Genomic DNA, 26,903 nt, shown 5'->3' on the forward strand with positions numbered 1-26,903 from the left:
CTGAGTTGTGGATTCTCAGCGAATGCCCTCTTGCCATCTCCCTCTCTTGTCTTCTCTTCCCTATTACTTGGGAACATTCATTTAGATCAATCAGTATCTATGAAAAGTACTTTATGTCACTGGAACCACCACTAGAGAAAAATGAGGAACCAGAACAGAGGAAACGGTGATTAAACTACCAAGAGATCGTCTAGATTTATATTACACTTTTCTTCAGTTCAATTTTTAAAATAATATTTCTCTTCCAAATTCTGCCTATGATTTCATGCTAAAACCTCTTCTTGGGCTTTTGAGGCACAGCTGTATATGAAGGAGGTGGTACAGGAGGAGGGCGGAAGTTGTAAAGAAAGATGGGAGAGCTTAACATTGAATATGTGAAAAATGCAAAGTGTGTTAAATATCCTCATTGGGAAGGGAGGATACATTCATAATTTGACCTGGAAGAGCCCCAAAAGCAAAACTCAGAAGCTATTTAAAAATGTGAGAGTCCTAGGTTGTCGACATTAAGGAAAATATATAGTCAAGTCAAAAATTTTAAATGATGGGATGTGTTAAAAATATTGGATTGCAGAGAGTTTCTTCATCATTTATCACAATAGGAGGGTGGTTTTTTTTTTTCGCCACTGAAATACAAGATGTTCTTGTGAACCAAATAGCTGGAAGAAGCAGGCTCCTACACAGGGCAAAATGCCAGAAGGCGTCAAACATTTTATGAGGGCGGATTGGGTAGGATTGGATCCCATCAGATAACTGGAGATCTTTTATCTGCTATGAATAATTCATGATTAATTATTGCTGGAAACATCTAGGTCAATAAATATTGTTGAAGACTATGATACATCTTATAAAGGCAAAGGACCACTATCCTCATTGTTGGTGATTGTTTTTGATTCCATAATTCATTATTCAAAATTACATTCTGGTGGTGCTATTTTGGGTGTATAATTGGGGTGAACAGCCTTGATGGCCAAGCGGAAACTTTACTTATAGTTTTCTTAGGTCATTTTTGCAGATTCAGTCAAAAGGAGATTTTGTTCAGTACAAACTGAGAAATTCCTCAAACCAACCATCACAAGGGAACATGAGCTTTTGTCAATGTGTTTTGTTTAAGGTAGAATGAAAAAAGACTGTTTTGTGTTATCTTTTATTTATGCAGGGTAGCATTGCCATAGTTAGTAAGTGAACACTTTTACCTTACTTGGTCACCTACAGAATATTCATTATCATCTCCCAAATGCCTTTGTCTGTCTGCTCAGCCAGGTCTGTTGTTTAGTACCTTGTGCCCAATTCCAATGGCATTCACACTATTGATAGGTTTTATTTCTAACGTGTTCTGGTTTGAATGGCTCAAAAAATTACTGTAGAGTAATTTTATTACAGTGAAAGGGTTTCCTTTTATTGAGGGACACATGCAAACAAAAAGCAAGAACTTGCCAAGAAATATCAAGTTCATTTTAATCTTGGAATGCTCTTTCTATAAAGATGTATCGATAAAGTTAGAAACAAAACTAAATTCTTCACGTTTCACATTTTGAAAATACTGAACTAGCCATTAGATTAAATTAGATAACTGAAAAATCTCCGCTGTTATTTGATGAGTGGGTGGGGGTGTGTGTGTGTATGTGTGCGCACGCGCGAGCATGCGTGTATTGGCTAGGAACGTTAGTCCAGAAAATCAGAACTTCAACCAAGTATGCATGGCGTGGTTTCTACATTTGAAACACATGAAAAACTTTGGGATATGAATGGGCTTAATATTTAGTCTCTGTTTAGTCTCATATTTAGCTTTTTCCTCCATATGTGGCAAACACTAATCTAGAATATAGGAATATAAGGAAAACATGTAACTAGCTCTACCCTGGGAGTAGGAGCTGTGGTCAGATGGGAAGACTGTAATGGCATACAGTAGACAGAGTGGGACATGCAGGAAAAAAAAAAGAAAAGAACGTTCATGGTCTTTTCAGTAAATGCCTCAGAATACCATCACCAAGTGGGAACCTTTGATAAAATGTGTAAACTATAGAAACAAAAAGAATTGAATTATTTCAAAACATTCACATTAGAAAAGGGCTACCTTATGTTGCCACCCAGTGCCTCAGTCACACCTGGTTCATCTGAAGCAGATAATGAGACTTGGGAATTTTGAGCTGAGGAGACTTAGATGAGATTTTTGGACTTTGAGTAGATACTGTAATGCATTGTGAATATTGAGGACCTTAGGATGGCATGAACATATTTACATGTGGAATTCCCTTTGGGGGTCAAAGAGAGGAATGCGATGGACAGAATAATGACCCCAGAGATGTCCATGTCCTAATCTCCAGAACCTGTGAATGTGGTACCTTACAGTGCACAAGGGACTTTACAGGTGTGGTTGAACTCTGACATGGGGAGATTACCCTAGATTCTCCAGGTGAGTCCAGCTTAATCACATGATTCCCTGATGTTGAAGAACCTTTCCAGGCTGAGGTCAGAAGCTGAGGTCAAGGGGAAACGTGACTAAGAAGGAATGGTCACAGAGATGTAATGGTGCTGGCTTTGAGAATATAAGAAAGGAAACTTTAGCCAAGAATTATGGAAAGACTCTGGAAGGTGGAGGAGGCAGGGAAATGGATTCTCCCCGAGAGCTTCCAGAGAGGCACTGATGACCTGTCAGACTTCTAACCTGCAGAAGTGTAAGATGATACATTTGTGTGTTTCCAAGGCACTAAACTTGTAATCCTTTGGGTTCTTTTGCATGAAAATGGAGTGTGGCTCCCAGAAGCTTTGATTTCATACACTAAGAGCCTGCTGAGAATCAATATGCATTTCACAGAATGAAGTCTCTGAGTCTGTGCACACATGTCCCCCTTACCCTGCCATTCAGAATTGCCTGTGAAAACTCAGGAATAGAGCCCAAATTAGCCTTGAGGGCGACCAAATGGTTGGGGATGACCGATATCCTGACGGATCATAGCTGGTGAGTTTCCAAGTTTAGGGAATCACACTGAGTGGTCATTTGAGTGAGGCGTGACCCGAGGGGACTTGAGTCCTGCACCATCCCTCTTGGTCAAGAAGGGGGCGGGGTGCCTTTGAGAACTGCACACAGAGGAGGTCAGACCATATGGACTGATCAATAGAAGCGCCCTTACTAAGAGAGAGGACACGAAGATGGAGAGCAAAGAAAGCAGATCCAGAGGTTGTAAACGGAAAAGGACTGAGGCCCCAGCGGTGGAGCAGCCAGACCAAGCGACATCCTCATGGACCAAGTGGTGTGTGACTTTTAGGCATCTCTGCTTTCTACGGGCCCTGGGTGACCTGGTCATATTGAAGACAAAGACCTAAAGCAAAGCTGGTAACACGGGATAAAAGCTTCAAGCTCCTTGATACAGGGAGCTCTGTTTCGGTGCCCCTGGGCCCCGCAGGGCGGTCGATGTGCCTTCTTTGTCTCTGCATTGCCTACACCCTGCACACACACACTGGAGACATGTGGGCTAGGGACCTCTGCTCTGCCTCAGTCCGTGCAGTCAGACGTTTATACCGTGCAGGGCTGACATCCCAAGCTGACATCAATCAGCTTCTGATAGTCTCTTGCCTGAGTTTGTAGGCTCATACACAACAAATTATAAGAATAGTTTACTTTCTACAAGGCCAAGCATTTTGCTGAGTATTTTATTTCTATTATCTCATTTAATAGCTCACCACAACGTAAGAAATGTAGGTCTTGTTATAATTTCTCTCTTCCAGATGAGACTCAGAGAGGTTTAACAACTTGCCCCAAGCATCCGTGGAATAAATGGTAGAGCCAGGACTTGAACCAGGATCTGCTGCCTCCAAATGCCGGCTCTTTTCAATTTCAGGCTCTGCTCCTACTATTCCCTTTGAGAAGAGCTCGGTCTCAGCTGCTCAGCCACATCAGTCACAGAAGGCACGTCTCTCCCATTTGTTTCACATTTAACTCTGAGATCTAGGAGATTCTCACTGGTCTCCAAAAGAGGCTGCGTTTTTATTTTGTGACACCTGCTAATAACTATGATGATTTTACAGCCCAGTAGCCAGACGACTTGGATTCAAATCCTAGCTGCGCTAGAATGTAAGTCACAGAATGCAGGCTTTTGTGTGTTTTGATCCGTGTAACAGCTCCCCCACCCCCACAACCCCCCACAACCACTCCGCCCCCGCCCCCCCAGCCCAGACCAGCATTTGACACATTGTAGGTGCTAAGTAAATATTTGGAGAAGAAAAGACTGCTTCAGGTGTCACTGTAAGTATTAAGTGGAAGAATCCATGAACATACTTAGAACAGCACCTGACGACTAATAAGTGCTCAGCCAATGTGAGCAATTGTTATTATCTATGAGATTGATGCCCTTGGTCTGTGGTCCAATAGTTCTGTGATCCCTCGAGATGCTAGCAAAGAGGAGGTTTGGTTATGTTACGATTAGAACCTTTCTCCCTCATTCCTGACCTTTCTTATTTCTCTTCTCATTCTCACCCAGGACTGTTTTGTTTCGGTAGCAGCAATTAAAGATTACACATCATTTCTAAAATATAGACTGTGCTATGAATGCTGAAGAATAGCTTCTGATCTGCAGTATAATTATGTATAAAATACCTTTCTCTGAATGAATTACTCACGGTAGTTGGAGAATCGCCACATCTAATGGTCTTTGGAAACCATTTTTCAGCCCAGAGAGGTGGCATGGGTTTTGTTTTTCATGTAAACCAAATGTTCACGAATCATCAAAAGTTTCCCCTTCTGTGTGTTTACTTGAGTTGACTCAGCATATTTTTGGTGCAAGGTCCACAGTCTTGGTAGCAGAGGAGAACTGATTGACCTTTCCGCCAGGGCCTTAAACTTGAGCACAGTTGCTAATGTGAAGCCCAAGTGTGGGGTTGCATCTGTTTGAGAAATACTTGTTCAGGGGAAAAGAATGATTAGGACAAGTTGTCATTTTCTAGCCTGTTTGTGCCAAGCTTTTAACAAGCTGATAATGTTAATTATCTCCATCCAAGGAGCCAGGGTCAACTCTTCAGTTAGAAACTCTCTGCCTGGGCAGAACGAAATAAATAAAAGCTCTGCCTCCATGCTATTTCACTGGGATGGGCAGTGTACTCCTTCTCCTCCTGAGCTGCTTTCTCATTTGCCTGGAGATGAATCCTGTTCACCAAATCATTAACTAGAGAGGTCTCACTTATGTAAACTTGTGGAGGAACAGCCACTGCTTTCTCAGATTTTTAAATGTCCTGAAAGGATGCAGGAAGTGATGGGATCATATTCCTCAGGTAGTCGGAGCTCACACTCTTGGCTCTGGATGGGGCACATTTGCAGCCCACTGAGCTTCATAGGTGGATGGCTGTATCCCTTCCACATGCTTGTCCATTTAGCATGTAATGTGTCTCACAATACACACAACCCAAAACCATCCAACTGAGTGGCTCTTCATTTTATGTTGTCCAATTTAAGCCATAATCTGGGGACAGGAGCATAGGATAGAACAGAAGCTGTGAGCCTTTTGGGGAGGAGGAGGATGTACACACGTGTATCCATCATCAGTGATGCAGCTTCCAGGTATCTGCTTGCCTCAGTTTGGTGCCACGAGGCAGCTCATGCTGGTTTCTTCCCACCTTCCCCAACTGATTTTCTTTTGACCTCAGTTCAATTTGAGGCAAATAAATGCTGATGGATTTGGGTAATTAACTAAACTAACAGGAGAAAAAATAAATAAATAACCCACAGCCAAGCTTGCTGTGCCTTAACAAGGTAAGTGGAGATGTTCCATGGGTGGCTACAGAACCAGGATGCCCTCCATTCGTAGGGCAGGGTGAAGGCCACCTACTTCGCCAAAAAAAAAAAAAAAGGGTTGAGAAATTAACAATGACCTCTGTTGATCCAACTCTGTTTCCTAATTAGGTACCCTTGGCATTCAGGGTGTGTGAGGTGGAAAGGGGAGGAGAGGTGATCCTAAAGCGTTGGTACCTCATTCCTTTTCTGCCACCTTAGGCTCACTCTCAGCTGTATTGGACTTTACCCAAAGCAACACTCCTGAAGGCAGCGTGGGAATCTCCTCAATTCTCCACCATCTCCAGGTGGCTAATTAGATTTTTTCCGTTTCATCCCTTATTTGTTCATTCACCAAGACTATAATGATGTTCAGAAGGGCTAGACCCAAGTCACTTTGCAAGCATTAATTTGAGAAGCTCTCTAGCTTTCTGGGTTGTGTATTAAACTTTTCCACAAAGTGTATTCTGGTAGATAATACAGGTAGATGTTTCAAAAACCAAACCAAACCAAAAAACTCTCTCCGTTTCTGACGGAGGTAAAGGGATAACTCCTTGACATGTTACCACATGTCATCTCCCAACTGGAAATTGGTCTTGCAGACGTAGTGGATTTCAAGTTGGTAGTAGAAATCATACGTAGAGAATGTAACATGACCGGTATGATCTTCTCTGTGGATTTCATTCAGTTCTCAGTGGTCAGACCAGCAACCCAGGATCCTACAGCAACCAGAGGGTGAAAAATGGACACAGCAGAAGATCCTGTCATTGTCAACAGAATTGCTTTAACCAATACAGCAAAGTAGAACTTCTTTCTTGGCAACTGCCAACTGGACATCATGCAAAGCATTCCTGGAAAAGATGGTCTCCAGGCTTTTAAACAACACCAAGACTGTATATACAGTGCGTGAGTCTGAACTAATGAAATGCTAGTAAAAGAGTAAAGCATTCCTCATACAGATTTCACTTGAACACCTTTGTTTTTTTTCAGATTAGAACACTTCTTTTTTTTCTCCTTAATTAAAAACACTCCGTCTAATAACACCTATTTTCAAAAGCATAGGTTCCGAGGGGGAGAATGTATGTATTTGGGAAACTGAGGAGAAGCAGACCATATGTGAGACAGGGTAGGAAAAGGGTGTTTCTAGAGATCCATCTCTGGGGACTTGGGGAGGACCATACACGATTATCCCGAAATGTCTTCTGCCTTTGCTCCCTTCACAGCAGGCCTGGAATGTGCTGTTGAAGGAAGTCAGGGCTTGTTGTTTGAGTCCAGCCTGGATCCTGTAAGTTTGTGTCAGGCGAGCATGGATGTCCAGCTGCATGCTGTCTCTTTTTCACCCTTCAGCGTGTAATTTAGCATAATCCCTGGAAGCTTTTCAAAACAGGGAGATAATCTTAAATCTTTGCACCGAGTTTGTGAGTCATTGGTTTGATTGTTCTCGTAAAGGTACTTGCCTTTCTTCCTGCTGGCAAAGCGAAAATCTCAGATTCAAATCCTCTTGGAGGAGGGGTGGGAAAGTCGAGAATAGAAAGAAGCAAACCTCTTTTCCCCAATTCATGCCTTTTTATAGTAGTATCACAACCCGAGTCGTTTGCCTACCTCTGAAATGCTGGAACATGAGAACAAGTGCAAGGGAAATCATAGCCACGTGTTTGTAGGCAGACTTCTTTCACTTGCAGTGGTATTTCTAATTTCCCATACTTAAAAATATCTTTTCTCTCCAAACCAGACCCAGAGTCAAAATGATCAGAAACGCCTCCCAGCTGTAGGTTCAGCACTCTTTCTGCTGCACTGTATTGCTGTGTCTCCATTATTATGTCCTGGACCCGTAGAGTTTCTAAAACTGTCATTTTAAGTGTGTCTTTCTTTGAGGGAAACAGAAGAGGGGGACTTCAGTGTGGGGAGTGTGGGAACGAGTGCAAAGTTAAGAATGCCAGTGTCAGAGAGGCAGGTATAATCTTCCAGCTCCTTGGAGAAGTAGTTCCAGGGCTGGGGCAGGCAAGTGAAAGATGAGCATGGAACATCTTGAAGTGCCAGAGAGTAAGAAAGTGCTGGAAAATAAGAGAGGAGGGAAACACATCCACCGGCCTGAAAGGGTTCCCAATGGCCAGAGTTGGAACAATTTGAGCAAAGTAAATAACAACATAAATCCAATAATAGTATTGATTATAACCCAATGGATAACGTGGTTATCCTTGAGTCCACACTGATATAAACAAATAACCAGATAAACAAATGAGGGAGGAAGAAATAACAAGTCTTCTTTACAAAACATTTCCAGTTAATAAATATAGAATGAGTGAGAGGAATAGAATATTAGAGCAATAATTGCCGTAATAATTTCTTCAGGCAACCATGGATGGATTTCATGCGTGAAAATTTAAGCAAAATGGGACATTTACATAGTTTCAAAGGAGCTCCCCTAAAATAAACATTTACTAATTGCAAAGGAAAAAGGAGTAACGTTACAGTGAAGAAACCTGGTAGGCACCACCTTAACCAAGTACTAAAGGGAAAATTAAATAAACAAATAAATAAAACAATCATCACTAGGGACAAGGCATATGGACATGGTATGATTCACTGAGAAGGGCACATCATCTCTGTGGCATTCTTTCCAATAATGTATAACCTCAATCTAATCATGGATTAACACCAAACCCAAACTGAAGGGCATTTTGCAAACAGGGGGCCAGTATTCCTTAAAAATGTCAAGGCTAAGAAAAGGGAAGTCTGAGGAACTGTTACAAAATGTAGGGAAACTAAAGAGACATGATAACCAAGTGCAATGCCACATTCTGGGTTGTATCAGGGAATAGAAAGAAAAAAGACATCATTGAAAAAACTGGTGAAATCCAAATAAAATCTGTAGTGGGGTTAATAGTATGGTACCAATATTAATTTCTTAGTTTTGATAATTGCACCATGGTTAAGTGAGATATTATCATTACATGAATGTGAATGAAGGATGTACAGAACTCTCTATTTTTACAACTCTCCTGGAAGTCTAAATTTATCTCAAAATGAAAAGTTATTGCATCGATGAAATTTAGTTATCTCTCTATATTTTTCAACACTGGAAAATAAATGAGTGCAAGGCATTCGGGACAATGGCAAGAGAGCTGCTTATATGAAAACTTGGCATTTGTTCATTCAACAGTTATTCAGAAGCCACTAGGTTTTATCACTGTGTTAGTCTCAGGGATTTAGCAGCTAATAGGCCAGACAGATCCTGACAAAGCAGTAAGTGCCAGGATAAAGGAACTACATGGTTCTGCAGGAAAACACAGAAGCAACATTTAACTTAGGCTTGGCGGGATTGAGATCATAGAGCAGAAGATGAGTACAAAGAAGCCAAGTTGGTTGGGTGGAGGGGGAGTATATGGTTGGGGGAAAGTAACAGGCAGTAGAAACAGTGTATCAAGAGTAGAAGCAAGAGGGACTTCCCTGGAGGTCCAGTGGTTAAGACTTTGCCTTCCAGTACAGCGGGTGTAGGTTTGATCCCTGGTCCATCCCTGGTCAGGGAGCTAAGATCCCACATGCCTCACAGTCAAAAAACCAACAGGTAAAAAAGAAGCAATATTGTAACAAATTCAATGAAGACAAAAAAAAAAAAAGAAAAAGTCAACATCAAAAAAAAAAAAAAAAAGAGTAAAAGCAAGAGAAACCATGGAACTTTTGAAAAACAGAGAAAAACTTAACTTGGCTGTATCATGGAGCTCAAGGGGTGCTGGAAAGGTAAGCAGAAACCAGACAATGTTAAGAAGCTTGTAACTTAACCAAAATATGAGGGGCAGCGAGTAAAGAGCTCTAATCAGGGAGTGCTGTTATCAGATTTATATTTTAGAAAAATTACTCTGGCTTCCTTGTGAGGACCAGATTATATAGGGGGGTGGGGCAGAGGTAGAGGGATAATGAGACCAACTAGGAGGCTACTGCAACACTCCTGGCAAGGGATGGCGACAGCCTTGACACCACAGTCAGGGCTTTAAAGAGAAAGCGGACAGATGTAAGAGATTTCAGGAAGGTATAATCAACAGAAGTCAATGCTTGATTGTATGAGGGTGGTGAGGGAAAGGGAGGATTTACTGTTGGGGATGTTCAATTCCACATCTAGAATCTAAGTCATTTTTCAGGCTACACATAGATTGATGCTATCATGTATGGCAGTGGCCTGTGACTCAAATATGATCATCTGGAGATCTATGATGATGCTTGTGTGACAGACACACCCTAAGATGATCCCTAAGGAGTCATGTCTCTTCCCCTTGAGTTCAGATAGAAACTGCAACTTGCTTCTAACCAATAGGAAATGGCAAAGGTGATGGGATGTCACTTCTGTAATTAAGTTACATTGTATAACACTCTGTCTTAGCAGACTGGAGTGAGAGAGTCCCTCTTGCTGGCTTTGAAGAAGTAAGATGCCTTGTTTTGAGCCACTGCATTTGTGGCAATTTGTTATGCAGCCATGAAAAATGAATACATTTTCTCCAGTTGCCTTTATTCCCTCTTTTGTATTTTCTGTCTTCAGCTCTGCCCATTATTGGGGTCTTCAACCAGGGATCTTGGTCTTGTTTTTAATGTATTCTTATATTTTTCAGCTATTGAACCCAGATGTTCCAAATATCAAAAAGTTTCTTTGGCCCTTATACCAGAACCTGGGTTAACTTAAAAATTAAGGAACATCTTACCAGCTTTGGACAGCCGTAGACTATGATGTGTACATAACCCATGACCAGTGACATTTGCAAGCAGCCTAAAGGTCTTTCCATTGTTTAATCTCTGAGTGACCCGTTATAGACCCAAGCTGCCTTTCCATGCTCTCCTATGTCCCTTACCATAGGCCCTGTGTGTGGAAGGTGCTTACAGGCTTTACTTAAGCTGTTGACAGCTGCTTTAATTCTTGCAGTTCTTTGAACCCCCTAATCTAATCCCTTGACTGGACTCTATATGATGCACCCCCAACTCCTCCCTGTCTTACTATTACTAAGATGAGTAACATTTTAAATTAATATTAAGAAATGGATAGATGATTATGAAAAGCGCTTATTTGGAGATGTACAGAGTCTAAGAAATCATACGGATTTCTTAATGTCAAGCATTCTAGTTTGTATTCTTGCTGAAGTAGGTGATAACAAGGAGACTGTGGCTTCCTGCCTTACTCATGAATTTTTAAGGATGGGATTTGCCAAACTCTCCACTTCTTAAACCATACGTAGAGTGAAGGTTGTGTGAATTCCTCTCCCAGAAGCCCTTTCTTCTTAACACTCTAGCAGTAGAACCATTTACTCAACCAATATGTATTTATCACCTAGTATATGCTAGTCACTGTCTGAGGCTCAAGGAATATAGCAATAAACAAAATAGTTAAGAACAATGGAATTTGCAATCTAAAGGGTCAGAGATAAAATAAGAAAATGAATATTTGCAATGTGCAATGTGTGTCAGTGTGTCAGATGATGACAGGAAAAATTAAAGATGGGAAGAGAAACAGTGTTGAGAATTGCAATTCTAAATAGACTGACCAGAGAATATTTCAGTAAGAAGACTGCATTTAAGCAAGGGTCTGAAAAAAGTGAGGGAGTGAGTCATGTGGTCATCTAAATAAAGAACATTCCTGGCAAAGGGAACAGCAGGTGCAAAGGTTTTATGTCTGCAAGGACACCAGAAAGGAAAGCCAGTTTAGTTGGTGAGAGAGGAGTGGAGGAAGAGAAAGGAGTCAAGGAGAATCTTGAGGATGGTGAAAGCACATAGGGTCTTAGGTCACTGTAAAGGCTTTGACTCTTACCGGAATGACATGAAAAACCACTTGAATTTTTTCAGCAGAGGAATACCATGATATGCCTTATGTTTAAATAATAGTGTTCTGATTTCTACACTAAGAATGCAATATGGTGTGCAATGGGGGATTGAGATTGAAAACAAAGGTAGGAACAGAGAGCCCAGTTAGGAGACTCTTTCAATGATCCAGGTAGCACAGTGCAAATACAGAACATCTCCACCATCACAGAAAGTTCTGTTTGACTTATCGGGAAGAGGGACAGTGTGGGATACCTTGGCTTCTTCTGGTGAGTGATGTCAAGAGATCCCTTGATCTCTTTACTCTGAAAGGACATGGGGCGTTCTCTTAACTCCTGCCAGTGGAGAATAGCTGTGGAAGGGGTAATAGATTCCTCCTTTTCCCAAATAGAACATTTATTTCTCTCTAAAAATTGTAATTTGGTCTGGAAGAGCCCTTTGAAGGAAAAGCAAATAAAATCTTACTATTGATCACCCATTACATGCTAAATACAATTTTAGTATGATTGATATAAGCACACATTACATGTGCCCATTATGTGCTAAATACAGTTTAAATGGCATCTCATTTTTATCTCCACACTAAGTATGTAAAGGGTATCTTCATTTCTTGGTAAAGCCGCAGTTCAGAAAAAAATTAATGACATGTTCAAAGTAGGAGCTAGTGCTGGAGCAAGAATTGGTCCCAAAGACCATTCCCTTTTCATTGATATACTTTGTACTGCCTTCTTTCTGAGCATTTCTTCATGCATGGTGATCAAAGAAGAATGTTAATAGAGACAAAATCTTTGTATATGTGTTTGTGTAACTTCCTTAATATATCTGTAGAGACACTGTGACCTTCTCCAAGTAACAGTGATTACCCAACCTTGGATCTTTGAGCAGAATGTGCTTTCTTATCCTTTGTCAAAAAGGCTATTCTGTTAGAGCGTGAAAGATAAACATCTCTTCACTGAGGAGGCATTAAAGCTGGCCATGTGAGAAAAAGAAAACACTGGTGGAAGTACATGAACATTGGATTGGGTGAGAGAGGGGCAGGGGCCAGAAGTTATAGTCTTGACTTTGCCACTAATTAGCCTTGTGACTTTCAACAAGTAAGTAATCCATCTCTTTGGATATCTGCTTCTCATCCGCAGAATAAGACTACTGCCTGTCCAAGAACTCATTCTAGCTCTGGAACTCTAGAACCCAGCTTGGTGTTCTTTATTCTTATTTACTCTGGTGGGAAGAAATTTTCTAGGTCGGTATATCTTCGGTGTTTGTTTAATTTCTTGATAATGCAGAGGAAAACAATACGCAGTCTTATAAAGTTAGGATAAAATCTTACTTCAATGTAGTTCCCCTAGTACAATGCAAAACAAGATCTCAGAATATTGCATTTTGCTTTAAAAATAACCAAAAGACCAAGAAGAAGCCGTACATATGTACACCCTTAATTTCCATTTGTACCTAACATCGTCAAACTTAAGAGCTAACAGTGTTACGCTGGTCGTTGAATATGAGCAAATTAGTAATGGTGCTAAAACCCCAGACCTAAAGAACTTTCTGGCTGCCAGTCAAATCATATTTAAATTCTGCATTAATATATTCATATTTAGCATTTGATCGTGCTAAATACTACATTTACTTTCAGGTTCTTTGTAAGCTTTGCTCTCCAAAAAGAGTCGTGTCTTTTACTTAGGATTCATCATGGTGCCTTAATCCTACTTGTTGACTTGAACTCTGGTTCTGCCACCTCTTGAAAGCCCAGTTTTCATAAAGTCTATTCTTCCCGCTTCCCACCTCCTCAAAAATTATCTTGGTCGTAACTCCCAGTTTAGCCTGGGGTAGTGGAAAAGTTTTACCCCTAGTTAAGAGAGTTGAAGAGTGAGAGATGGGATAGGTAGTCTAATTATCTCTGTAGGAATCTTAATTCAAATCAAATTATCCTGTGTTAATTTTGTTTTAATAGGAAGAAAAAGAAGAAAGCAAAACCAAGCACCCAAGTCCTCCTCCTCCATTTTCTGCTTCATAGCAAAGTTAACAAGAGGGTATTATTCATTGACTGGGATCATTTTGGCGGTCCCCAGGGCCATCGACTCTTCCCAGCTGCTCCATTAATCTCTGGGAAATCCCCAGTACTGCAACTGTCACTGTATAATTAAATGCTTTGTTATTTTCTGCATGGTCCTGTACTTTGGCAGCTTATTTTCATTAATAGCAGGGCCTGTTCTTTGTCACTTATCCCTTATGGCTGTGAAAAAGTAGCCTCTAAATCTTTCCTCTTTTTTATTTCTTCCTCTTCTCCTTCTGAATCAGTTTCTCCCTGTTCCTCCTCCCCCTGTTCCTCTTCCCCCTCTCCCTCCTCCTCCTCCCACCCTTCCTCCCATCCCCTCCCCCTCCTCTTCCCCCTCCCCTTCTGCCTCCCTTTTCTCTTCTCCTCCCCCTCCCCCCTTCCTCTTCCCTTCCTCCTCCTCCTCCTCCATTCCCCTCCTCCTCCTCCATTCCCCTCCTCCTCCTCCATTCCCCTCCTCCTCCCTCTCCTCCTCCCCTCCTCCTCGCACCCTTCCTCCTCCTCCATGCCCTTCCTCCTCCATCACCCCTCCTCTTCCTTCTCCTCACCCTGCCCTCCTCCTCCTCCCACACTTCCTCTTCCTCCATCTCCTCTCCCATCCCAAGTCCCTCCCCCTTCTCCTCCTTCTCCTCCCCTCCTCCTTCTCCACTCTCTTCTCTTCTCCCTCATTTCTTTGACTCCAAGGCAGCTCTAAATAATATATCAGATTGATATCACAATTTTTTATTTTCCTTCTAACCTTTTCCTCCTTGAAAGAGGAGTTAAAACTTTAGAATTTAATGTGCACTGCTTTTTTATTTTTTCCCTATGGGGTTAGTCTTTGGCTTGAGTGCACAGCTCAGCAAACATCCAGACACTGTGGATGGCTATCAAAGCTGAACAGGAAAAAAATCAACAATTTCACTTCTCGATGTTGTCATTATGCTTGTAATTTCTTTTCTTTTCTTCATAAATTTATTTATTTATTGACTGTGTTGGGTCTTCGTTGCTACACATGGACTTTCTCTAGTTGCTGCAAGCGGGGGCTACTCTTCTTTCTGGTGCGCAGCCTCCTCATTGTAGTGGCTTCTCTTGTTGTGGAGCACGGGCCCTAGGCACGTGGGCTTCAATAGTTCTGGCACATGGGCTCAATGGTTGTGGCACACAGGCTTAGTTGCTCCATGGCATGTGGGATCTTCCCAGAGCAGGGCTCTAACCCATGTCCCCTGCATTGGCAGGTGGATTCTTAACCACTGCACCACCTTGGAAGTCCTTATAATTTCTTAATTGTGGTAACAAGGACCACACTTTGATAATAATACAGGAAGATCTTTTAAAATCATTATTTTCCCAGAGAGTCCAACCTCAGAATTTTTCCCTAAGATACCTTATTATTTCTCAAGAGTAATGCCATGGCTTTCATACACATTGAAGGGTTTCTTGACACTAAATGAAGTGCCTTCCCCCAGTGGAAGGTAGTAACCCCCAGTGGAAGGTAGGAGAATGGGGGGTTCCCAGGGTGGATGGTCACTGAATTGATTTGCAAGCTCCCTAGGGAACTCTCTACCCATTTTCGTGTCCCCTGTCAGTTGATTCTCAGCCTTTTGGGTGCACATCAGAATTAAGTGGGGGAGCTTTATAAATCTTGATGTCTAGGTCACAGCCAAGACCAATGTGAGGGGGGATTGTTATGGGGAGAGATGATTAGTTTCGTAAATCCAAAAGAGAAATTGATGATGAAAAGTGACTAAGAGCTCTCGTTGGAGGCCGAGTGATTACACAGTTATAAATTGGGTACCTGCCTAGCTGTCTCACTTTCTCCTTATGTGGAGACAGTGTAGTGGAGCAGGTAATGCTTAGACTCTGGAGCTGGACCTGGATAAGAATTAGCACCGCTGCCTACAAACCTGGAGCAATGCTCTTTATCTCTCTGGGCCTCAGTTCTCTCATCTGTAAATGGAAATAATTATACCTAGTGTATATATGTCCCATGAAATTTCAATGAGAATACGTTTTAAAAGCTCACACGCAGGGACTTCCCTGGTGGCGCAGTGGTTAAGAATCTGCCTGCCAATGCAGGGGACACAGGTTCGATCCCTGCCCCAGGAAGATACCACATGCCGTGGAGCAACTAAGCCCATGCGCCACAGCTATTGAGCCTGCACTCTAGAGCCCATAAGCCACAACTATTGAGCCCATGTGGCACAACTACTGAAGCCCACGCGCCTAGAGCCCGTGCTCCGCAACAAGAGAGGCCACCACAATGAGAAGCCCCCCGCTTGCCGCAACTAGAGAAAGCCCCTGTGCAGCAACGAAGACCCAACACAGCCAATAAAATAAATAAATTTAAAAAAAAAGGAATCCCAATGCAGCCAAGAAATAAAAAAATAATAAAAAAAAAAGCTCACACACAATCTGTGACACTTCCCAAGAACCTAATAGAGGATAAAAGCCTTATTTAGCGTGATGACTCTAGTCTACACCTTGCTTCTGGTTCCGTGTGCCCTCTGTTCCCACAAACTCACAGCAGATGATCCAGTATTCACAATTCTCTTTCATGCCTCTATAATTGTATTTATGTTTTTCATTCTAACCACAAGAAGCTATCTCCTTTGACTGTTTATTTGGCAGAGTAATATGTATCCTTCCAGGCTTAGCTTGGTTTCTACCTGTGAAGCATTCTTCAACTTCTCTAATCAGACTTGAGTTCTCCTTTGGTAACTTTCCTCCTGCACTTTGTACCTACCTTGAAAAGGGTAAAACATATGTTAATGACTTAAAGGCCCATCTATCCTCCCACTAGATTCTAGTTATTAAGGCCAGAACTAACTAGTTTGGTTTTATATCCCAGTGCCAAGCACAATACCCAGAACAGAGTAGCTGTTCAATAAATATTTTTTGAATGAATGGGAACAAATGAGTTCTTTTAATGTATTTTTCACAAAAAAAGAGGTTGGGGTTGCCCAGAATGCCATCAGGAGTCATAAAGGAGAGGAAGACATGGAGAACTAGGCCTCCAAAGATGGAGATTACCTGGTAATTTGAGAAAAGAAACTTGGAAGACGAAAAGAGGTGGTCAAATACCTTTAGCTTCTCAAGGAAAAGTATTTTTTGTTTGTTTTTTTGCCACGTGGCATGGGGGATCTTAGTTCCCCAACCAGGGATTGAACCCACACTCCCTACAGTGGAAGCACAGGGTCTTAACCACTGGACCACCAGGGAAGTCCAAGGAAAAGTGTTTGGATTGTTTATTGAAGGTTCAAGTTTTAATTCATTAAATTAAATTGAATTGCAAGCTTCCTGAGGAACTTCATACTCACTTTGCTCCCCTTTTCCGCTGACTCTCAAGTTGTCAATGCATATTGGAATTACCTGGGGCCACATCCTAGACTCAGGCATCAGCATTTTTCAAAGCTCCCCTCTGACTTCAGTGAGAAGCTGGTGTTGAGAGCAGTCGTCCAGAACAGAACCCAGCTTAGTTCGCTGCGCACGGTGGAGGCTCAAAATCTGTTTTCTAATTGCATCACTGAACCTCTCACTCATTACCTAACTCCTTCCTAGCTTTTCATAGCTGAGAATGAGAGCAATAGCAGTGGTTTCCTAATACTGAATCAATCAGCCCTACAAGTCTTCAAAACTGACAGGAGCAACTGATTTGTAGCTTCAGGGAATGAATATTTGTTATTACTATTTTGTGTGTGTTCATCTTTGCTGTCAAATTAATATATTATGTTCTTAGAGTAGGAAGATAACTCTAGAACTATTGTGGCAGGAAATTGTGATTCGGGGAGGGAAATAGAGTGATGGGAGCCTCTGTTTCTGCCAGTTGATCATTCAGGTATGTTGTCACCCTTACCAAAGCAAACAAATGATTCTCCCATGAGGACTTTGGCCGTTCAACACATAAAGGCTGCTAGGCATCCCCCAAAACTGTTGCTCTGGACTTAATTGTCGGTATCAGTGTAGGATTTCACAGCATCATACAGTAAAAGGACGAATCCATGAGTGAAGGTAACCTTCACTCCCAGAAGTGATGGAATGTTTATTGCACATTTGAAGACAGGAGGTGAAGGAAGAGAGGAGGTTAAAAATGGGCCCCACTTTTAACTCTGATTTACCTTACCATCTTGGAAGTCAAGGAATTCTAACTTCCAAACCAAACCTCAGAACCTATGCATTTGTGTTGAAACACACAGTGCCAGTGTGCTGCTGATGGCTTCTGCAACTCTGGCACGCCATAGAGAGAAATTTTTAAAAGCTCATCTTTCATCAGCATTCCTTGAGGGGGTGGATAGGATGTTCCGTATAGATTGGCACAGATGAGTATCATTAAGAAGACTGACTTTGCATCCTTCAGAAGTGCATTACCATAGAAGAAACAGTTTAACTCTTTAATCTTCACAGGTGTTTAATGTAGTACCTTGTGTGCCCGAGGCCCCATGTGTTATGAGGATAGGTGATATTTGTACTAGTTTTCTATTGCTGTATAACAATTTATGCACGTTTAGTGACTTCACACAATACCTACTTATGGTCTCAGTGTGCATGGGTCAGGAGTCCGGGATCATCTTAGATGGGTTCTCTGCTAAGGGTCTCAATCAAGGAGCATGCTGGCGTACATTCTCATCGAGAGGCTTGACTAAGGATAAAATCTGCTTCCAAGCTCACTTAGGATTTTCACAGAATATATTGCTTTGCAGCTGTATGTCTGAGGTCCCCATTTCCTTGCTGACTGTTAGCCAGGGTCCTCTCTCAGCTCTAGAGATGCCCACAGTTCTTGCCACAACGTGGAAGCTTACTTCTTCAAATCCAGCAAGGAACTCCCTCATCCCAGTCTCATGTACCATGTCATAATTATGGGACAGATATCCCATCACCTTTGCCATATTCCATTGGTTTGAAGCCAATCACAGGTTCTATACTCAAGAAGATGTGTGGGGGAGGGTTTACCCAGGTTGTGACTGCTGTGGCTGTATTGTGTGTTGACCACAATATTCTGAACGGGCATCTTACTGAAGTTGTTGATTTCTTAGAACCAACTCAGTAAAGGTGATGTAGTGTGGAGTAGACGAGAGAGCCCTGGGATTAATGTGCTTTGCAATCATGTAGCTCCATGACCTTAGACTAGTTACTTGAACTCTGAGACTCAGTTTTATCTCTAGTAAAATGGGAACAACAAACATCTACTCTATAGAGCTGTAAATATAAAATTACATGTGTATTTGAGAGTTCCTTTATGTTATTCAGTCAATCTTAGTTTCATTAAAAAGAGCGGTCAGTAGAGATTTTTTAGTATGTCTGTGTCCTTTAAACCCAAGATCAAGTCACCAAGATTAAATAATTCTTCATTTAACTCAATTTCTGGAATTTTAGCAACCTCTCTGGCAACAATATAACTTATTTTCTCTAGCAAGTATGAACTCCTATACTCAGGGGAAACCTCCAGTTGAATCCTCCAGGACCAGATTATATAGAAGGAAAAATAACCAGACACATTGAGATAATTTAATTACCCTAGACTTTTTCCCTCCCTACTGAAAAGAATGACAGGGGCACATTTTTTAACACGGAGATTTTAATGAAGGTCTTAGAACATCAAGCTGTAGCTCACAGAATTCGATCCCAGCTCATGTTAATCCTTTTTAAGGAATGCATTTGAGGTTTAGGTTGTAAACTGACACTATTTGAGGAATACAGAACATACCTCCGGAGCAAAGAAACTAAATATTTTGTGTTCTATATTCTAGTTGTTGAAACATTGCAGGATTTGGATTAAATTTATGTGCATTCTGGCAATTGTAGCAATCAACATAAGATCTAAGTGTTTTGGGGGGGAATGAGTACTATGTAAACACAGACACCAGGAAAAAAAATCAGAGGTGTGCACCCTTCCTGAAGACCTTGGCTGCTTAGGAGTAAAGTAAATGTTGGGGGAATTAAATAGAGGCTGTGCAGTGCTTGGTCTGTGTTTGACAAATTACTGGAGCTGCTTTTCTGTCACTTTCAATCAGCGTTATATTAGGTTAAGGGAAAACAAAGTTACGTGTAAAACAGAGTATCCTTTATGCCTGCCTCCACTCTTCCTTGTGGTATTTCAAATCATGCCATCTAAGGGAGACATTATAAGTACCTCAGTTCATATCCTGAAAGAACTCCTGAGGGTTGGCCCACTTAAGAAGTAAGAAGCACAGTTGCCTCCTAAACTGACTTGGTAAAATATGCATTTTTCATAATTCGCCTCTGACTGCTTTTATGACACACCCTCTGTCATTATGATTTGCTATCATTGGATGCTATTAAATTCATCAGTTCAAACACACTGTCTTCCTAGGTTTACAGCTTGTAATAATGATCTGAATCTCTGCATTCCTGATAAATTGGGCCCATATGATCACCTAGCATGTGCAGGGAAAGTTTATTGGATTAAAAAGTTTCAGACTTCCTGGCTTATTGTACCTTCTCTAGAAGAAAAACTGTCGTAGGTCATATTTCATGTTTTTGAAGAAGCAAGCCAAGAGCTTAGAAAATCAAACAACATCCATCTGAAGGTAAATAAGACCTCCTTTCCTATGAAACTAGTCCTATACACAAAGGAACATCTTTCCCTTTTGTTTGGACTAGGCCCATTTGAATTAACTGCCTGTCACTATGGTACTGATATATTATTTGCATTATAAAAAAATATAAAATGTAGACATTTTTAAAAGATGAGATTACAATGAGTAGAAACAGGAGTTTGAATATTTTCTCCCTGCATCCCTTTGGAGACTATAGGTGTGGGTGAGGGAATGGGATAAAAGGTGTTGTAACTCACGAACCCTTTCTTCCCTTCCCAGGTTTGTGCTCACCATCACATCCTGACTGATGAGTGTCATTGGATTTGATGTGGGTATCTTGGTTACGGGAGTTGGGGAGCGACAGCGGTGCAGAGTGGATTTCCATACATTTCCATCACACATTTTGCTTTTAGAAAAGTTACCTGGCTTCCGACAAAAATGTGATATGAGGACAGAGATATTAAGCGTTCGCTTACGGGCTCCTCATTAGGCTCTTCAGAGAAGACGCAGAGGTGCAGAGTTGAAATAAACCTGAGCGCTATGCCCAGCTGCGTGCCTGGCAGGCGCACCCTGAAAGGTGTGAGTGTAGGGTTAATCAGGATGAGCTTTTTCTTTCTACACTATTCATGGGCCTGTTTAAGAACTGTGCTTTTTATGGATTTAGGATAAACCGTAACAAAATAATTTTTCTAAAATGATATATGCAGGTCAGTTATTTAAGGAAAAGAAAACATCTTAATAGCTTTCTAATTTTTTGACATCTCAGAATGACAGATTGTAAAATAAACATGCTGTAAGGCATAAAATTTTACATAACATCAGGGAAAATAGTCCTCCTGGGTTAGAAATTGTACACCTGAACGAGAAGTTTGGATTGAATACCATATTGCATGCCTTCACTGGCTTTCTTTCACGAACAATTGAGATAGATGCTTACGTTTTTCAATTTTTTTTTTTGGATGCCAAAAAGAAAGGCTTTTCTTTATCAGTATATATTTCAGGAAGATGATACAAATTTTTGAGTTGCAAACAAGATAGAGAATGAGTATATCATTACATGTTTAAGTTGGTAAAATTATTTTTATTTAACATTTACTTTTTAAAATTCTAAACTTAGTTGATTTGTCAATTTTAATACTCTAGTGCTTTCTTTTGTTTGTGTGGGCAGTCAAGAATTCTTTATTTAACATACTAAATTTTATATGCTTCTTAAATATCCAAGAAAAGATGCTATGCATTCTGGAAGTTTTAAGTTAACATTAATTTTTTTTTAATTTTTGTTGGCGTCTAGTTGATTTATAATGTTGTGTTAGTTTCTGCTGTACAGCAGAATGAATCAGTTATATATATACATATATCCACTCTTTTTTCAATTCTTTTCCCATATAGGCCATTGCAGAGTATTGAGTAGAGTTCCTTGTGCTAAACTAAGTTGATTAGTCAATTTTAATACTCTAGTGCTTTGTTGATCACAGATTATTATATGTTCTCCTGCTTGTCTCACAAGTTTATGTTAAAATATAAATGACATCATGACTGAAAATACATTTTTAGGCCATTACAGATGATATGATATGAGTTATTATTACATCATGTATTATTGCATGTTATTATATTATTACATTTCAAGTTATTATTATTACGTTCATTGCAATTTATGTCTTCCAGCCCACATATCTTCCATCCCATTTTTTCATGATGTTTGGACACAAATCTCCCTTGAATACCTTCTCAATGAGATAATGTCTGTAAAATATTTTGAGGTCATCAGGAAGTGAAAGATCATTATTGCTAAGCCAGAACGTCAGGATGAACAGTTTGTATCACTCGACATTGATGTCATTCTGGAATCAACATGTATATGTAGAAAGCACATGTTTTGCAATTTAGCAATTGGCTCACCTTTCCTAGAATTACATATAGTTTAATGGCTTTAGATGAGGAGAGAAGAAATAAGACATGTGCCTTATGATGTGATCTTAAATATTTGATTCAATGTTTGATTATTTTTAACCTCTGAAATTCTTACTAGCCAACAAATATTCTTTGGTTCCATTATGGTTAACCCTCGAGAGGACTTTCTTGATGTGGACGGATAGTTCTTTTAACAAGAAGCCAGGAGACATTTTTCAAGCTTAATCTGCCAGTTGTTTTCTTCTCCTGAGATAAAATTATCTCATGAACTGACATTTAATTCTTCAAAGTATAAAAGAGAAAATGACTGAATTTACTGGTGGCTTCTGCTAGTGGCCACAGTGACATTTTTCCAGAACGTATTGTGTGAGTAAAAAGGAATGAAACTGGGACATTTATAGAGACATGGATGGACCTAGAGACTGTCATAAAAAAGTGAAGTAAGTCAGAAAAAGAAAAACAAATATTGTATAGTAACGCATATATGCAGAATTTAGAAACATGGTACAGATCAACCAGTTTGCAAGGCAGAAATTAGAGACACAGATATAGAGAGCAAACACATGGACATCAAGTGGGGAAAGTTGGGGGGGGGGTGGGGGAGGCCGTAAGGAACGAGCTGGGAGACTGAGATTGCCATATACACATCACTAATAAGAAAAAAAAAATCAAATTGTACACTTTAAATACATGCAGTTTATTGTGTGTCAGTTATATCTCAATAGAAGTTCTTAAAAAAAAAAAAAAAACAACTTACTATGTGAATAGCAAAGCCATTTGGCCATACCTTTGCAATGACCTCTCAGGGCATTTACCACCTGGCTGTATGTATGACCTCACTTCTCACCTTCTTTTTTCCATTCTCCACTCGCTTTTTGTTGATGTAAACTTAGAGGGCCACCCCAGCAGGCGTTCATCATTTCCTTTCTTCTTATAGGGGATGAAAAGTAGGTTCACTCAGATATAACAATAAAATCTAACATTTATTGAGCTCTTCTGATGTTCCAGGAATTGTTCTAAACATTCTATGTATATTAATTAAATCCATAACAACTCTTTGAAATAATTAATATGCTTATTGATGGGGAAACTGAGGAGAGGAGGTTAAGTAAGTGGCAGGATTCGAAACCTAGAAGCCCTAGGTCCCAATACCCTACACTGTGTCCCTGCCATTACTCACTGCTCTGTCTTTAAATCTGCAAAGCCCAGCTATTAGCCATCCCGATGAATGGCATCTCTGTGGACACAAAAAAGGAAACAAATCGCATGTCAGCTTTTGAATTGGATGTGGAATTTCATAAAAGTGTTATAGCTTAATATTTCACATATTGGTCAGATTGTTAAGATTCTTCAGGACGAAGAAGACTCCCTTGCTGGCAGTTGGGTTCCTGGGTTAAATCTCCGTGACTCAGTCATTACGGGAATCTCTCAGGACCTCCACTGCCCTGGGAGAGCTGAGGGCTTTCTTTGGCCTGCTATGTATGTGCTGGTTCTAAATGAGACCAGAGTCTCAGATGCAGTAGGTGAACCAAAAACAGATTTTCAAAGCTATTGATGTCTGTGTTTTGTTTCTTCCTAAGGGGAAACAAATAAGTGGAAAAAATGAATGTCTGGATGCAATAGAATTGTCACTTTTAATCATTTGTTACGTGTTAGAAGAATTGAGACTGAGAATGTACGAAATATCTTTATAACTCATGGTCTGCCCAAGGAAGAGGAGCAACCCAGCTGTGTGGTCTTATTCCCCAGTTTGGATAGAGAAGACTGGAAAATTCTGCTTTCCTCTCTCGGAAAGCTGAGGGCCTCCCCTTCCATCCCTAATCGCATCAGAAGGGGAAGATGTGTACCCATGCAGCCTTGAGTGAGACTTTTACCCATGAGTGAGGCTGACAGCCACCTCAGAAATTTATCAGTAGTTCAAGGAACTAGGTGGAGTCCCCTAGTTCCCAGCGGACAGGAGGGCTCCATGTCCTCCCTAACGCCTTCAGCCGGGATGACTTCAATCTCAAAGCCTGTGCCTCCGATTAGAGGGTGTTGGGGATGATTTATTGGATTTGCCTTAAGGGCATGGAGTTTTGCATTTGAACGTTCTTGGCCACAGTCTGTGGAACTACTGCTTGTAGGAAGCTTGGCTGTTGGGCTGTGCAGAGAGGCAGGGTTCCTCCCCCTGCCAGTAGCTCAGGCCTCCCCACGCAGGGCCCCAGCTCTCCCACCTCTCACTTCAGGACAGGGAGGAGTAGTTTGAAGAAGGCTCCGGAGGGACTGAATGGCCCCAGGCAGGGGCTTTCAGGAGCCACAGTGGATGTGCCTTGTGGGTTCATTTCACACTGAAAAATAAGGCTGTATCTTTATCTTTTATTCTGTTTTTCTTTTTTTTCATCGAAGTATATTTGACTTACAGTGTTGTGTTAGTTTCAGGTGTATAGCACAGTGATTCAGTTTTATAAATATATATATATTACAGTATATATATTACAGTATATATATATAACTATTCTTTTTCATATTCTTTTCCCTTATAGGTTATTATAAAATATGGAGTATAGTTCCCTGTGCTATACAGTAGGTCCTTGTTTATCTATTTTATATATGTTTATTTTACATGTAGTAGTGTGTTTATGTTAATCCCAAACTCCTAATTTATCACTCCTAATACATCTTTATTTATAATTTTATAATTCAAACCTTTGTTCACTTCCTACATCAGCACTTTGCAGGAAAATTCCAACGTTTCATGTGCAATGGCATTCCTCTCTGTTTGAAAGGACAGTATTACATGAGATTTTTTGACTTTTCAATTTAGAAAAAGTTGAATTCCTAGCTAATTTGAATTCCTAGCTAAGAAATACTGTTATCTTATCTTTTTTTCTTTAATTTTCTTGCACTGGAAACCTCCCCAGATAGGTTAATGTGGGTGAATTTCACGTCTCTTCTTTCTTCTTCCCCGAACTACTAAACTCAACCCACCTACTTTTCATTACGACTTTGGCCTGGCCCCTGCGCCTGGTGATCTGTGTCCAAGCTTGGGAAGTGCTGTTCTAGGCGCTTCATGCAAAGTCCAGACAAGATCTTTTGAAGCTCCCGCTGTGCAGTGGAAAGCTGCGATAAAGCGTGACTGTCACTGGAGCTGCCCACACTGGATCCCTCGGTACCTCATTTTGCTTTCTCTCTTGATTGGTAATTTTCTCCATGAAAAGCTGTGAGTCACTCTGTTGTGGCTTTCAGTGATAGCAGTTGGAATAAGAAAACCCACAGGCATTTTCTCACACTTCTCTTAATGCCTTGATATTTTTGGATGTTATGTGGCAGCAAGCAAATATTTCCTAACAATTTTTGGGAGAAAGATGCAACCCAAATATGGACGATGACGCATTCGGGGAATAAGCCAGACACTTCAGAATTTTTTTGATGGAAATTCAGAAAATCTCTACATTTAATTCCAGCATGGAGGGGCAAGAGATTGCTTGCAAGCATGTACAGAACGCTCATCCTAGACTTGAACAGTGATGGATGGCAGAGACTTTAATACAGTTCTACAGTTCAGTTTAGTTAGAGAAGAGCAGTGCCCAGACCTAACTTTCAGCCTTTCTCCAAACTGCACTGGTTTTGGAGATCCTTGTGCTCCAAACTGCCTTTGAGATTGCAAAAAGTTTTGGCTTGTCAGGTAAGGAGAAAATCGCTGCTGTCTTTAGAAGCAACCGTATTTAATTAATAGATTTAATTGTATTTAATTAACAGATTTAACTAGCACAGTAGAGGGGTTTAACCTGATCCCAGGATAGCTAACTAGTAGCCACCCTCAGCAACCCCCACCCCTCAAAACACACACACACTCATTCCTACCACCCACACTTTCTCACCACCTCCCCCCAGATAATCACACATTGTCTCTTGCTCTCTCCCTTCCCTTCTCTTCTTTCTTTCTATCTTTTTTTTAATTAATTTTTTTGGCTGCACCGTGTGGCTTGCAGGATCTTAGTTCCCTGACCAGGGATTGAACCTGGGCCCCAGCAGTGAAAGCGCCAAGTCCTAACCACTGGACCACCAGGGAACTCCTTTACCTTCTTTCTTTTCCTTTCACATTTCTGATGTCTAAAATTTTCATTTAACTGGGGTGTGGGGAAACGATTGTGGTTTAGGCAACACACCAACTAGAGAAAGTAGAGTTATAATTTCAACACAAACTCTTAGTCATTAATTAAGAAATTTTTACCTCTCCTGAGATAAAAAAAAAATTGACCTGATTTTTTTTTTATATAAATGTATCTATTTATTTATTTATTGGCTGCATTGGGTCTTCATTGCTGCGGGCAGGCTTTGTGGTGAGCAGGGGTTGTGGTGAGCAGGGGTTACTCTTCGTTGCAGTGTGGGGGCTTCTCATTGCAGTGGCTTCTCTTGTTTCAGAGCACGGGCTCTAGGCGCGTGGGCTACAGTAGTTGTGGGCTACAGTAGTTGTGGCTCACAGGCTTTGTTGCTCCATGGCATGTGGGATCTTCCCAGACCAGGGATGAAATCCATGTCCCCTGCATTGGCAGGAGGATTCTTAACCACTGCGCCACCAAGGAAGTCCCGACCTGATTTTTTAACACAACATAACTCCAGAGAAGAAAACAGTTATTTACCAATAGGGGGAAACTCTTCAGGAAAGCATATTTTTTTTCACACCTCTAATGGTTGATCCCTTTACCAAATCTCTAGGTAAACTGAGGAACTTGGAGAATGTTGCTATGCACATGCCCTGGTTGAATGTCCTGGAGGTTTGTAGGAGTCAAACTTTTGTTTCAATGCAGTCATTTAACTTATGTTTATGATTTGGCCCTCACATCAGGTTTTGCTA

General features: G+C 40.9%; 1 protein-coding gene across 5 annotated transcripts in view; it reads left to right on the forward strand.

The window, feature by feature from the left end:
* Positions 1-26,903, forward strand: part of RERG (RAS like estrogen regulated growth inhibitor) — a 120,127-nt gene that overhangs the window by 17,562 nt on the left and 75,662 nt on the right. For 2 of the 5 annotated variants that reach the window (XM_057702783.1, XM_057702785.1), the window contains exon 2: positions 3,727-4,072. The exons of the other annotated variants lie outside the window; for them this stretch is intronic. In XM_057702783.1, coding sequence (XP_057558766.1) covers positions 4,012-4,072 — 61 coding nt within the window. In that variant the 5' untranslated portion in view covers positions 3,727-4,011. The remainder of the gene's footprint in view (positions 1-3,726; positions 4,073-26,903) is intronic. 5 annotated transcript variants of the gene reach the window in all.

The sequence above is a fragment of the Hippopotamus amphibius genome, chromosome 12 (assembly GCF_030028045.1).
Source record: "Hippopotamus amphibius kiboko isolate mHipAmp2 chromosome 12, mHipAmp2.hap2, whole genome shotgun sequence".
NCBI lineage: Eukaryota > Metazoa > Chordata > Mammalia > Artiodactyla > Hippopotamidae > Hippopotamus > Hippopotamus amphibius.